The following is a 15,194-nucleotide window of genomic DNA, read 5'->3' as shown; positions in this document are numbered from 1 at the left end:
GACCTGCTTCCACAGTGCTCATTCAACTCGCCTTCTCCAGGGAGACTCTAGTTTGAAGAGCCTCCAATCTTCTGCCATATGGACTGGCCTGAAGGACTGGGCAGGATTGAAGATACTTCTGGCTACACTGGGCGAAGTTTAACCAAACTTTCTTGGCTCCCCATGGAGTGTTCATTCCAGGTACCAGGCATGGGGAGGACTGGTGCTATGCTGGTGACATAATTGCCTGTGGGAACTGGTTAAAAGTTGAGATTCATGGTCCCATATGAGAAAGTCTGATACAAAGGGTCTGTAAGGGGAATTCCAACAATCTATGCGTTTGAAAGCAGTTCCCTGCCAGATGTTTCTACTGAGCATCTGGGTTTGCTGATGGGTTCTGACTTTTGTGTTGGGACATTTTGTCTACTCAACTCATAAGTGTTAGTTGCTCAGTTGTGTCTGACTCTTTGGAACCTGATGGACTGTGGCTTGCCAGGCTCCTCTGTGCGTGGAATTCTCCAGGCAAGAATACTGGAGTGGGTAGCCATTTCCTTCTCTAGGGTATCTTCCCAACCCAGGGACTGAACCCTAGTCTCCTGCATTACAGACAGATTCTTTACTGTCTGAGCCACCAGGGAAGCCCCTACTCAACTCAGCAGAGTGTCTGGCATATCACTCCTAGCATGGTGTCTTGTGAGCCCTGATAAATGGGGTCTGAGGAGAGCCTGGGAGGAATCTTCTTGGTTGTGTTTCACCTAGTAACCTCAAGGATATTCCAGATATATCTCTTGCTCTCCTGTATCATAACCGATCCATCCCCAAGTCTCTGAACCATCTTCCTTCCACCTTCACTGCCACCTAGTCTAAATTGCCATTAGCTCTCACTGGGATTATGTTCTAACTGCCCCATCTCTGCTCTGTGCCCCATATGGCTGCTTGACTCCTCTTTTAAACACATAATTCATACTGTACACCTTGTTGGCTTCAAATCCTTCAGTAGTAGCTGGTGCAATTCATCATAAAACCTAAAATCCTTAATGTGGCTTAAAAGCCCTGCGTGGCCTGGCCTCTGCCCACACCTCCAGCCTTGACTCATACCTGCGGGCCCTCTATTCTCCAGGCTCTGTTAGTTCCCTGCCAGCTCCTGCCTCAGGACGTTCAGGTGTGCCCTTCCGTCTGACTGGAGCTCTCTTCTTCTACCTGCTATGTCACTGAATTAACTCTTCCAAACTGTTCAGGGTTCTGCTTAAATGCCACTCAGGAACCCCTGTGATATACTGATCCCTGGTGTATACTTCTAATAGCAGCACACTCCTTTTCTTCAAACCATTTATGTTTATTTGCATGTGTGTATTTTTCAGATTACCTGTGTTCCCCACTAGAACTAAATTCTATGAGAACATGGAATAGCTGCTTTGCTCACCACTGGATCTGCAGCACAGTGCCTGGACCTCGTAGGCCTCCAATAAATATATCATTATTCAGTGAATGAAGGAATGTATGATAAAGATGTGGAACCAGGTTTCCAGATGAAGGTCAAGATCCCACTTTTTCTTCCTGGTTGGGATGACTAGATGCCCAGCGTAGAGAGACCCATATCCTACACAGTACAGGAGGTAAGAGAAGGCCTAGCCTTGAACTAAAATGTGGATGATCTTCTCTAATATTTTATGAGTCAATCTTTTTAAAGGGTGAAAAGGGAATAGAAGGTTTTGTAACAGGGTTTTGTAACAGAACTAGAATAATCAGCTTTTGACAAGGTGGCTCTGGGGTTCCTGGAGAACATTTGCTATGAGAGCAGGTTGGGACCAGAAAGCAAAAAGATCAGACATCTCCTTTGTGCCCTGGGCCAGGTAAGTGCCTGTTCTGACAGACATGGATTCAAGTTTTGTCTCTATCATTTACTTACTGTGTGAATTTGGGCGAGAAGTCTAACCACTCCGAGCTTCAGTATCTTCTGTCAAGAAGGAGCTCCCCTGTCAGGGCAGCTGAGAGGATTATTGGGATAATGTCTGTAAAGGGTCTAGCAGAATGCCTGGTACATAGTATGTGCTCTATGATAATATGACCTCACTGGGCTATGAGCCTCCTGCAGGCAGGGATCATGTTTGCTTTGGCACAATTACCCAGGGATTAGTACAGTGTCTAGTACATAGTAGGTGCTTTAGGAAGTCTTCATTAATGACTTCAGAGGTGGCTGAATATATTTTCCTTCAGTAAGATTTCCCTTTTCTAGGAAGGATTGAATGCATATAAGTTGCTTCTCTGGTGTCTGACTCTCTGCAACCCCATGGACTGTAGCCTACCAGGCTCCTCCATCCATGGGATTCTCCAGGCAAGAAGTGGAATGGGCTGCCATGCCCTTCTCCAGGGGATCTTCCTGACCCAGGGATCAAACCCATGTCTCTTATGTTTCTTGCACTGGCAGTTGGTTTCTTTACCACTAGTTTCTTTGCCACCTGGGAAGCCCCTAGGAAGGATTCCCTGTGTATAAAATTTCCCCTCACTCAAACCCAGTTACTTTCCTTGTGAGCAACTCAAATCCCTGTGTTTTGAAACCTCAGAACCAGAAATTTCTTGTGTTTGTGGGGGTGGCTCCGTTCTGAGTCATCCCTGAGACCCCCACCCTCCCTTATGCTCCTGCGGGAGGTGGAAATTCATCAGGCCTGATCTGAATGAGAGGACTAGAGAAACAAATCAATGGACAGAAGGATTCCGATTTGGTTCCAGTACTACAGAGAGCACAACTGTTTCTTTGAAATTGACCTTCATTTATTTGGAGGGGAAAGCAGTTAGTTCAATAATGGCTTCCTGGTGCCTTTCAGCATTTTAAAAGACGGAAGAAAGATTTGGAGCGAGGCAAGGTTCCAGTGTTTTCTAAACAACACACCAAGCTCAGCTACCAGTTGGCTGCCCAGCGCTTCCTGCTACCCACCCCCACTCCCATCTTAAACCCCTCCCCCACCCTCCCCAGTGCAATGCACATCCCTCAATAGCCCAGGCACTTCTTGACCCTGACCACCCCAGGCGGTGGGAGTTGGCCTTCATTATAATGCCAGGAAGCTGAAGACTGCTTGGACATCTTGCACATGGCCCATCAAGTAGAAATGCTGCTATATTATATTCCAATTATTTCCTGTCCCTCCGTGGCCTGATTCCAGGGGCTGAATAAAGGCGTTCTTGTTTGGTGGATCCATCCCTGCTCCTGAGTAAGTGAGAGCTGGTCCCTGGCCCAACTCTGTTGAAGCCACAGGGAAAGGGTGGGGAGGAGATAGGGAGGGTGTTACAGGTGGGGAGGGCCGCACAGGAGATAGGAGGCCTGTCTCTGCAGGCAGCCCAACCATGCTCTCCAAAATAAAAACAAGGGAGGAAAGAAAACAAATGGAACCCCTAACCAGGACCCTGTAGGGGGCAAAGCTATTTCCTTCCCAAGAGGAATCCCAACCCTCCTCTCCCATGGAGAAGAAAAACACAGAGACAGAAATCTGGTGCCACCCAGGCACCTGGCTGTCTATCACCACTGGAAGTTTACTCCTACCTGAACTTTGCCAGCTGCTGTCTCCCCCCAGATCTGCTTTCTCCTCTTCAGAGTGAAAAGCCTTTCATGGAAAATTTAGAATTTGGAATCTGCTTCAGATTCCAAAGGAATTATTGTTCTACATCATGTTACTTTTATTTGGGTGTTATCTGAACTCAGAGGAAGTAGAAGTCCACATCTCCATTGTGCTCAGATGCTCTTTCTAAATTAGTAAGAGCATGTTAATCAAGTACCTTCTCTGTTTGAAACTCTTGAGTAACTTTTGAAGTCCATCCCAAACTTAATGCCTGGAGTCCGCATTCCTTACCCTCCAGGGGCTGGAGGTCCTTGGGAGAAGTGTGTGGATGGAGTCTGCTCAGGGACAGCACATTGGGAGATAATGGCTGGCCAGAAAGTGTTCAAGTCAAGCAGAAGAGAAACAAGCTGTGATAAATCTCTGGGTGGCAAGAATGCCTCACTTTCTGTGGCATGGAAGCCAAGGGCCTGAGCTGTTAGGAAGATAAGATCTCAGAAAGGGATGGACAGAAAGAGGGCAGAAGTTGAAAGAGTATAAAGGGAGAGAAAACTGATGGTGGGCGTGAAGAGCAGAATGCAGACAGCAGCCACATTGTCCTGCACCACCATGTGGGTGGGGAAGTGCTAACCTGTGCAGTGTTTAAAAACCCTGGTGTCCAGGAGGCTGGAGGCTAAAGGGAACTGAGAGATCCCCTGGCTGGTGCTTCCCAAAGCCTGGTGGTGGGCTGGTTAAACATGTGATTCCTGGGATTTACTGAATTAGTTTCCCTATGTGTTAGGCCTTAGAAGCTGAATTTTTATTAAGATCCACAAATGATTCTGATCTTTATTAAAGTTTGAGAGCCCTTGATTCAGTTCAGCCCTCGGTGTTCCCTGGAAGTGAGACCTGAAGCCCAGAAGGTAAAGCAACACACCTAGGGCCACAGAGCTAATTGATGGCAAAGCTCACATCAAGCATTCCTTTGGAACATGTTGGCAGCCTTTTCACTTGTTTCCCTTGCCCCTAAAGTGAAAGTCTGCAACTGTGATCCATTCCCGCATCTTGCTGGGACCTTGTCTTTCCTGAGGATGCACAGCCTCTGTCAGTTGAGAATCAGGGGAAGAAGGAAGAAAGGATAAGATCTAGTCAATAGTTCCCTTCTGAGCCTTTAATAACAGGTATAGGATTATACCTATAATCAAGCATTTGCTGTGTACCAAACACTGTATTAAATCCTTTCCATGTACCAGTGCAAACCCCATGGAGCAATAGTAATTAGCCCTACTTTACAGATGAAGAAACTGAGGCTCACAGAGCAGTAATCATTTGCCCAAGGTCACATGGCTAATTAGTAGCCAAATCACCCCATGTGTGACTGTGATCTTTGTATGGTCCAGTGCAGTGTGAACTGTCATCCACTTGAACTGGACAGGCCTGCAAAAGGGCCCTGAGACCTCAGGAAAGAAAAGAAAGCTGGGCAGTGGGATGTGACCGCTACTGTGTATAGAGCTACAAAGCCTCTCTGCTCAGCACAATGAAAATATTTCTGAAAGGCACTAGCTCAAAAGCTAGCCTTAGAAATTACAATATGAGAGTAGGTTAAACAGCTTTTTTTCTTTGTCATTCTTAAACGGAAACTCCTCACATCTGCTTGCCCTCTTTCTATTTGGTTCTTTCTTTTGGAAGCAGTGTGTCTTCAGGATTTTCGTGACTTGAGGGATTGGTTATGTTCGGTTCCAACTGAGCCGCTGGTGTGACTGCAGCATTAGTGGTCCATGGCACGTAGCAGCCGTGGCCTCTTCTGATATCACAGCACATGACTGCCATGATCACCTCCCTCCATTCATTTTCTGGAGCGTCCCCCAGGGACAGGAAAAGAAACTAAAGCAGATCATTGCCTCAGAGAGGGAACAAGTGTTTCTTGAGCTATGTGGACAGGATGGCATAGTATCCTTTTCTAGGTTTACCTCCTAACCATACCTCGGTTTCATCCTTAGAGGAAGTCAGGTAGCGTTTTGAACAACTCACTTAGTAGGACTCCCCAGTCAGATGAAGATGGGCACATGTTTATAGGATAGGAAGGGCTCAGTTTCATACTAGCAGGATTTGGTGTCTAGCAGCTGAAGGTGAGGGGCAACTATAATTTAATTCTGGGCATTCCATCAATCACCAGAGTTTGGGACATTTTGGGATATTTTTGGATGACCCTCTGACCATCATTCTTCTCTTTCAAATCTCAAAGCTTTAGATTAAGGTTGGTTGGGGGTGTGAGGCATAAAATGCTCTTACTAACTCATAATGAAGAGAGTACCTGGAGGTGAGAGGAAGTGGTAAGGGATGGGGGCAGAACGCAGCCTCTGCAAAGCTTTAGAGGACTGTGGGTCTCTGCAAAAGCACTGGAAATGCTGAATGAAAACTGCCTTCCCGTGTCCGAGCTGCCTCCCTGCTTCCCAAATGCCGTGTCTGCGGTAACTACAAACTATTTTGTATGCTGCATTAGTGACAGACACTGCCTTAGCCGACACATCATTACAACTGAAATAATGCTGGAATGATGTTCAAGTCCAGTGTCCTTTTTAATTATTAAACCAAGGCTGTTGAATGAGTCATTCCACATACCAGATTTTCCTCCCATGGTTCTATTTCGAGTAACTTTACCTCCCCTTAGCGTGTTCTGCTAACACCTGAGTTGGTTCTTAGCCAGCTACCCAATCTGCAAAGCCTTTGCAGAACAAACAATATTCCCCAGCCTCCAAACACACACAAACTGCATAAAAAAACCAAAACCCATGAACTTACTTTATAGTAAGCTCATCAGTAATGCCCAAAGCTGAGGATGCCCAGTTCCCCTTGGCCAGTCCCCAACTTACCAAGTGGTAGAGCGATGAAGAAGGGTAACCAACACAAGATGAACATGCCGACCACAATGCCCAAGGTCTTGGCTGCTTTCTTTTCCCGGGAGAACTTAAAAAGTTTGACAGCTATGGAACTCCTGGGGTTATGGCCCTTGGCCTTGGTACTGCTGAGGGTATCCTCGTGAAAGTTCTTGGAGTGGATCCTCAAGGTCAGCTCCTTGGAGTTGGACATCTCCTTCATGACTCCAGCCTCCAGGTTCTTGGTGGTCCTCTTGGCAACGATGTATACGCGGCAATACATGACCAGAATGACCGCCAGAGGGATGTAGAAGGAGCCCAGGGAGGAGAAGAGGGCATAGAAGGGTTCTTCAGTGACCCCACATTCCCTGTCATCATTGGGTGCCGGCTCCTTCCACCCAAGAAGAGGCCCAATGGAGATGACTGTGGACAAGACCCAGACACCAAGGAGCGCCAAGATGGCCTTCCTTCTGGTGACCAGTGATGGGTACTGCAGAGAGTAGCGCACCCCAATGTAGCGGTCGATGGAGATGGCGCACAGGCTTAGAATGGAGGCTGTGCAGCACAGGACATCCACGGCGGCCCAGATGTCACAGAAGATCCGGCCCAGCACCCAGTAGCCAAGCACCTCCAGGGCAGCAGAGAAGGGCAGAACGGTGAAGCTTAGCAGCAGGTCGGCAATGGCCAGGTTGACGATGAAGTAGTTGGTGGGCGTCCGCAGGTGACGGTTGCAGGCCACAGACAAGATGACTAGAATGTTGCCCACGATGGCAAAGAGGATGAAGGCGCCCAGCACCAGGCCCACGGAGATGGCCCTGGTGATGTCCAGCTGAGGCAGTGTAGAGTTGGTCGAGGTCTGGTTGGGGCCAGTGAAGTTGGCATTTTTCAACTCTCCCCAGTGGGCAGGTGCTGATGTGTTGTGGCCGGTGTCCAGATCGGGATTCATTTTAGAGTCCGCCCTCCATAGCCAGGGGGGTGACAGGGCTCAGAAGGCTGCGGGGAAGGCTCTTCAGCTGCCCTGAAACTTTGCTGCCCCCGTGGTCTTCTTCCCAGAGGTGCCCTCCTGGCGAGAAGTCATCTCCCCCGGGCAGCCCAGCCCGGCAGCACGTCTCCTGCCTGCACCGAGCCGCTCGCTCGCCTGTCAGAGGGAGGAGGAGGAGAGAAGGGACGAGGCGGCAGCTCCAAGTTTAATGGTCCACGTCAGGCGCGCCAGGCCGGGCTCGCGGGGAGCGGCGGGGAGGAGAGGGTGGCGGGGCAGGGGGCGCCCGGCTTTGCCCGGTCCGCGGCGGGTCTGCGGACAGCGGCGCCTCCGCCCAGCCAGCGCCGAGGAGGGTCTGCTTTCAATGAGCCGCCTCTGGGCTGACTGCACGGCGGTGACATCAGGCGGGGGAGCCCGGCGCCCTGACTCCGCGCGGCACTAGGGGGCAATGCGGGTCCAGCGAAGGCGCCCGCAGCCCCGACGCCGCCACCCAGTAGAGTCCCGAGGCCGGCTGCGCCCCCGCCGCCCCTGGGGGGCAAGCCGGTAGGGTGTGCAGTGAGGGGGGCGGGGTAGGGCGACCTCAGCGTGGGGATTCCCCCTGCCCTCCATCTACCCGCCTCCCACCCCCACGAGTGGCCCTCTGGGGTTCTTTTCCCTCCTGTTCACCGTGCAGTTTCAAAATGGGGGTGGGGGTGCTTGTTTTTAATGAGGGGGGTCTGAAGTGAGCACCCAGATTTAAGGGGCTATACAACTTGCATGGAACCTAAAAGGGGCAGAATTCGATGGTTAAGCAGGTTAGAGGGCCTTGAGTCAGGTCTGAGACCAACCCCCATCCTTACCTCCCTGTGCAGCCTTTCTGGTGGGAAGCTTTTTGTCATTCATTCATTCGCTCATTCACTCATTCATTAAACAGATTGTTAATCGGGCATCCACTGTCTGCCCTGGGTTCTCTTCTAGGTGCTGTGGGTATAGCAACTGAACCAAGTAGATAAAGACTGCCTCTGTCCTTGGGGAGCTTATATTCTAGTGGGAGGAGACAGACAAATAAGTCGGCAAATTCTGACATGTGCCCTAGGTGGACAGGTGTAACAGAAAATAAAGCAAGGTTGGGGAAAAGGAATGGTTTGGAGGCACATTTGAAATTTTATCTGGGTGCTCAGGATTTTACTGAAGTGATGTTTGAGTCATGACCTGAAAGAAATGGCAACAAACTGTAGGCTATCTGGGGGTGGCAGTGGGGGTGGGGGTAGGGAGGGGACTTGGAGAATCCATATTATTTGTTGATTTTTTCCCCCTTTCTGCCTGATATCCATGTTGGACATTCAGCTATAGGGACACACTCCCCAAGGTGGATAAATGGTACCTAGGAGAGAAGGTGTGGCTAAGGATGCTGAGGGAGAGCCTCACGTTAGCTAACATTTATCCATATGTCCCAGCCCCAGACAGCGTGCTAAGTACTTTTCCTATTTTTTCACAACACTAGGAAAGATAGACTGTTCTCATGACCATTTCATTCTGCAGATGGGACACTGAGGTGTAGCAATATTGAACTCTTTGCCTATGTTCACATGGCCATCAAGCAGAGAATTTGGGAGCTGAACTCAAACGCATGTCTACCCAAAGTTGAGCCCTTAGCTGCTATGTCATGCTTTTCCTCCAGAAGCAAGAAGGGGGTGAATCCCACCCCCAGCTTTATTGAGATATAACTGACATATAACATTATGTAAGTTGATTTGAGACACTTATAAATTGAAAAATGATTACTATCATAGTGTTAGCTAATACCTCCAACATGTCACATAATTACCATTTCTTTTTTTGTGGTGAGACATTTAAAATCTGCTCTGTTAGCAACTTTCAAGTATATAATATAGAATTACTAACTACAATCACCATACTGTACATTAGATCCTCAGAACTTATTCATCTTATAACTGGAAGTTTGTATCCTTTGACCAACATCTCCCCACCCGGTCCTTCTCTGCCAACCCATGGTAACCACCACTTAACTCTGTTTCTATGAGTTGTTTTTTTTTTTAAGATTCATATATAAGTGATATCATATAGTATCTGCCTTTCTCTGTGTGACTTATTTCACTTAGCACAATGCCTTCAAGTTTTATCCATGTTGTTGCAAATGGTGGGATTTCTTTTTTATCTTGGCTGAATAATACTCTATTGTGTATATATATCAATCTTCTTCATCCATCAGTTGATAGACACTTATTTCCAAGTCTTGGCTCTTGTGAATAATGCTGCATTGAACATGGGGGTACAGATATCTCTTTGAGATCCTGTCTTCATTTGCTTTGGATATATACCCAGAAGCAGGATTGCTGGGTGATATAGTAACTCTATTTTTAATTTTTTGAGGAACCTCCTTATTGTTGTCTATAGTAACTATACCAATTTACATTTGAGATAAAGGTTAATTGATTGTTTTAGATGGAGCTATCTTCAGAATAGTCAGTTTTGGGATCCGAGCCACTAGTTGTGGGAAGAAACTTACATTTATTGAGTTTCCACGGATAGTCAAGCATTTACTCAATTTCTTTTATTCTTCACAACAACCTTTAAGAGAAACATACCACGCTCCACTGAAAGTTGAGAAAACCATGATTCAGAGAGAGTTAGTGCATTTCTGAGGTTGTATGGCTAGCAGACATGCAGCAGAGCAATGGGTAGTGGTAGCTGGAGATTGAAAAGTAAAGCCCGATGCTTTCCTTTATTCTCATCCAGAATCCTGCATCTTCCTACTTCCTGCCCTTGATAATCACTATAGCCTGGTGTTCAGGGATGGGGAACCGGGAAACCACTCAAGATGATTTACACTTCAGTTCTTCATCCTAGAGGTGGGTCCCTAATCTCTTTTGGGGTGTACACCTATCTAAGGATTTACTCTTCTCCCACCAAAATTTACAGACTCTCAAATGCATAAAATATAGAATTTCAAGGAGTTCCCTAAGATTAAGGAATCTGTGGTTGAGAGAACCCTGAAAACACTTTTTCTATTTCAATTAAACTGGCTTAAGTTGTATTTGAAGATTTTAAAATAAGAGATTCACAGGTTTATAGTGATTCAGGTCTTCCAGAGCTGGCAGAACCCTCACTTGCCCATTTTCTCATTTTGGAGGTAGTCCAGGAGGTAGAGGAAGTTGGTGAACTCCCATAACTACTCAGGTGTAGAGCTGGTTCTCAAACTCCATTTCCCTGGCCCACAGAGCAGAAGGAAGCCACACATGGCAGCTACTCATGACTTATACAGTGAGATGTGAGATGGGGACAACTTAGGCAGGCCTCTGCCAGGGGTCCTTGTGAAGAGAAGAGACTGTCCTTTGTCTTGGGTGGCTCATGTACTAATGACTAATGGCTCATGTCTGGAGATAGGGCCTGAGCTAGATGGTCTTTTGAGGTTTTCTAGTTTCCAGTGGTCAGCTTCCTTTGCTGGATAAAGTGGCCTCTGACAGCAACCTTGCTGCCCCCTTCTCCCATGCATCATCCATGGTGGGGGTGGGAGCGGGGTCTCATACGCTAAGCTCTCATCATCTTCATGTATCTTCAAGTCTAGGATGATGGCGCTTCTCTTGAACTGGTTTACTCCCAAGGCAGCGTGGGAGGAGGAAGAGAACGCCAGTAAGTTGGCGGAAAGCTGGCGATTAGCACAGTCAGGGATGTGGGAGGGAAAGAGTGGGGCAAATGACGAGCAAGTTTGAAGTCCACATTTTGATTGTAGCGGCCCATTTCCCACTTCCCTGGGCATTAATTTTACCAGCTATTGAACAGCCAGCAACACACACTGAATTTATAGAGACTGTGTCTACATAATCACAGTAACCAGCTGCACTGTGAAAACTTAGCCTATCTGACATTTTTCTACAGTGGCAAAAGGCCAGGGGGGGGAAAAAAGAGCAAGTATGAGATAAAGAGTTGGTTTATACTTGTTACAAAAGCAGATAGTTTGTTACCTAATTGAGAACTTATGTCTTGATTTAGGTGTCCAGATGTGGATTTCAGACATGTTGTCATTTATCAGCATCTTTCACGAAAGCAAAACACACATCCCATCATAAGGCAAACAGGTATCAGCCTTAACAGGAACCGTGTACCAGGACTCCACTAAGCACCGTGTTCATGATCTGCTGCTCCTTTCCTCCCTTCACTGGAGACGCCTCTTAACCGCTCTGGCTGATATTTGACCCACGGAATTGACCATTTGTTTAGGTGTCATGAGGATATTTCATTTTCTTGGTACTCCCCGGGGCAATGCCAGGCACAGAGCTCTGACTCACTCAAGGCTCAGGGAAGAAGAACCTTTTCATTATCCATCTGATTACATTAGAAACCTCTGATGTTGCAAACTCCCATTTCTGTGAGCCCTCTAGGAGAAGATGCCACTGCGTTTGACCTGTGGGGAGACCAAGGCTGTGGGAAATTCAGAGATCTGCTTAGAGGACCTGTGGGAAGAAACCTCTCAACTGTGGTCGTGCACTTTTGCATGGTACTCCCTCTCTACCTCTCTCCAGTTTTTGGTTCAGCCAGCCATACATAGGAGCATCTACTCTGTGTAAGGCACCATACTAGGCACTGTGGGTGAATCAAGTTGAATCAAATCAAGCAAGTAATAAACTAGACTGAGCTAAGTGCCTTAGGAGATGATGATGATGGTAAAGCACCCTTCAGAGAGGACCTACTCTGTGGCAGGCACTGTTTTAGGTACTCTGTGTGCACTTACTCAAATCTTTACAACAATGCAAGGCAGGAAATATCCCCATTTTACAAATGAGGAAACTGAGGTTCAGAGAGGTCCTGTGACATGGCCAAACCCATTCAATGAATAAGCAGCATGAGTATTCAAAGCATTATTATCTGGCTCCAAAGCTTGCATCCTTCTCTCTGCATCAGGTTGAGATTTAAATTAAAAAAAAAAAAAAAAAAGGGAGCAGAAGGTTCAGTGTTAGCCCTGAAGGAAATTACAGTAGAAGATACAATGTGATCAGGTTCCTGAGTGAGGCAGAGGTCAGGCAAGGGACGGCATGGCAGAGCTGTCTGGGTGAAAAGGTTCTGTAGAGGAACTCCATAGGTCAGGCTTTCTTGCCTCCCAGGCCAGCACTCAGTCTGCTGAAGATCTAAGAGCCAACTTGGTGACTAATCCTGCTTCCTTTATTTAGTAGCTGCTAATGCAACCTTGGGCAGGCTAGTAAAGTAACTAAGAATCTGAACACTGGCACCAAACAGACCAGGGTTTATGTCCCAGGCCCGTTAATTTATTAGTTGTGTGTCCTTGGGCAAGTCACTTAACCAGTCTGAGCTGTGGTTTCCTCATTTGTGACATGAAGATCATAATAGTGCCTATCTCAGAGGACTGAGGTGGGGATTAAATGTGATACTGTGTGTAGTGCCTAGCACAGTGTAATAGTCTATCAGTCAGGAGTTTAGTGCTTACCACGTGCTAGAGTAGACATTGTGCCCCAAATGCCTTATGTACATTTTCTGGTTTAATTCTGATAATAATATTATAGATGCTGTTATTATTGACATTGTAGAGATGAGCAAACCCAGTCTCAGAGTGGTTGCCCAAGGCGACAGCTGGCAGGTGGTACAGCTGGTATACAGAGTACCCAGTAAATGAAACTTAAAATGAAAAAAGAATTGGGAGGTGTGAGGCCTCTGCTTCATGAGGTATGCTAGGGTCTCTGGGGACCTGAAGGAGGATTTCTGTCCCTGCTGTGGTCCAGGAGGGAGAGGAGAAGCACCCTTTCTTCTGAGCAGGAGACACTGGCTGCAGTCGAGGCATCCTCTGCCTCCAAAGACAGCAGGTCAGAGGCTCCCAGGAGTGAGGGATTTCAGCTCCCTCGGGGCAAACTTGCTTTTCTCTCTGGTGATTATAGTTTGTCAGTCTTTGGTGAGCAACGATTTCCCCAGCCCAAATATTGTAGTTGCACCGAGTCTCCTGGTAAGCGAGTGAGTGAGAGAGAGAGCTCAGAGCAGCCCTTTGCAGTAAGCTGGTGAAGATTAATTGCCAAGTCACCAGGGGCTAAAATCACATCACATGGTCCCGGAGAGCCCAGGAGCCCTGAACTGGGAGGGGTGGTGGGGTTTAAGGGGGTCAAAGCACAGGGTGTGAAAAGCCTATTGAATCTGGAACCAAGAATGTGTCCTTTCTTCCTTATGCCCTATGCCCTAGCAGCTTCTCCTGTTGGGACAAGGTAAAAGGATCACCAACACTAGCTCACAGGGCTGCAGAGGCGAAGGGGAGTGCCTGCCGTTTTCTTGAGAGATTCTGGTTGTGCCATTATCATCCATGGGCTTTGCCCATCACTTTGTTCAGAAATCGGTGGTGGCCCCCACATTTCTCAAGAAATGGTCTTTGGGTTGCAGTCTGGTTTAAAAGCGGGCACACAGCTGTGTTTGCACCGTGCTCTTCACAAGACAGATGTATTAATAGTTGTCCACATCAGGTGTCAATGGAGATTTTGCTGGAGCTAAAGCTCGTCTGAGCTGCTTTGTGTTGCCACTGCCAGGATTTACTTCTTTTTTTTTTTCCCCTGAGCAATGGGTTTGCTTTCTTTCTTTTTTAATGTGGGTGTGTGTCTATATAATTTCATTTATTTAGTTTTGGCTGTGCTGGGTCTTCATTGCTGCGGGGGCTTTTCTCTAGTTGCGGCAAGCGAGAGCTACTCTCTAGTTCCAGTGTGAAGGTTTCTCATTGTGGTGGCTTCTCTTGTTGCAGAGCACAGGCTCTAGGAGGCGTGGGTTCAGTAGTTGCGGTTCCTGGGCTCTAGAGAACAGGCTCAATAGCTGGAGCACACAGGCTTAGCTGTTCCATTGCATGTGGGATCTTCCCAGACCAGGGATTGAACTCGTGTTTCCTGCATTGGCAGGCGGATTCTTCAGCACTGAACCACCAGGAATCCCCAGGATTTACTTTCTAACCACACTTGTTGACATTGTCAAACATGACAAAACAAAAGTTATGGCAACAAGCTCTGTACAGCTGACTTTTCAAGGCATTGGTCCCTTTGGGCTCCACTGCTACAATCAGGACCCAGACTTCTGAAATGTCAGACTCAGAAGGACCCTACGGATCATCTGGCCCAGGGGCAGCAAAGTATAATCCCATGGACCAAATCTAGCCTTGTACCTATTTTTGTACATAAAGTTTTATGGAACACAGCCATGCCTGTTCACTTGGGTATGTCTCTGGGTGCTTTCACGGTACCATGACAGAGTTATGGAGCTGTAACAGAGACAGGCTGTCTTGCAAAACCTAAAATATCTGCTCTCTGACCCATTACAGAAAATATCTGTCGCATACTTTGTAAACACTGTTGCATACTTTGTAAACACTGTTGCATCAAATGTTTGTTTATTTAATCTCACTCTCTTATTTTACATGCAGGGATACAAAAGTCCAGAAAGGGAGAGGGATTTACCTAGGGCAGAACCAGGCTCCATAGCCTGATGGTTTGACTCCTCCCCCAGGGCTTTTTATGCCACTGAGGTCATCAATTCCTGCAGCTTGGCATGGACTCAGAGTTTGAATCCTAGCTTTGGTTGACAAGATGTGTGACCTTGGGGAAGCTACATAAACTCTTTCAGCCTTAGTTTTTTCATTTGAGACTTGGGAATAATGCTTTCTATTTCTTGAGATAATGCACAGCAACATAGGTGGTTGCAAGAAGTAAAGCAACTCTAGTCTGTAATGATTTAGCCTGGGACTTGGCTCATAAAAAACACTCATCCAAAAACAGCACTACTATTATATTGATGTCCTCTGTAATATCGAGCTTCCCAGTGGTGCTAGTAATAAAGAATTCTCCTGCCAGTGCA

General features: G+C 47.2%; 1 protein-coding gene and 1 long non-coding RNA gene across 2 annotated transcripts in view; both read right to left on the bottom strand.

The window, feature by feature from the left end:
- The window catches only part of ADRA1B (adrenoceptor alpha 1B), a 61,823-nt gene extending 54,088 nt beyond the window's left edge, over positions 1–7,735 (bottom strand). Inside the window, exon 1 of the mRNA XM_061424225.1 lies at positions 6,383–7,735. Within this exon, the coding sequence (XP_061280209.1) occupies positions 6,383–7,331 (949 nt within the window). The 5' untranslated portion in view covers positions 7,332–7,735. The remainder of the gene's footprint in view (positions 1–6,382) is intronic.
- LOC133251582 (uncharacterized) lies at positions 2,263–6,376 on the bottom strand. The gene is made up of 2 exons (XR_009737693.1): positions 3,518–6,376; positions 2,263–3,217 (listed from the first exon to the last, which is right to left on the bottom strand). It is a non-coding gene; the product is annotated as an uncharacterized LOC133251582 (long non-coding RNA).
- Positions 7,736–15,194: the final 7,459 nt, after the last annotated feature.

This window comes from Bos javanicus, chromosome 7 (genome assembly GCF_032452875.1).
Source record: "Bos javanicus breed banteng chromosome 7, ARS-OSU_banteng_1.0, whole genome shotgun sequence".
In the NCBI taxonomy this organism is placed as follows: domain Eukaryota; kingdom Metazoa; phylum Chordata; class Mammalia; order Artiodactyla; family Bovidae; genus Bos; species Bos javanicus.
Note: the sequence above shows the minus strand (reverse complement) of the source record. Positions and strands in the feature narration are given on the sequence as shown.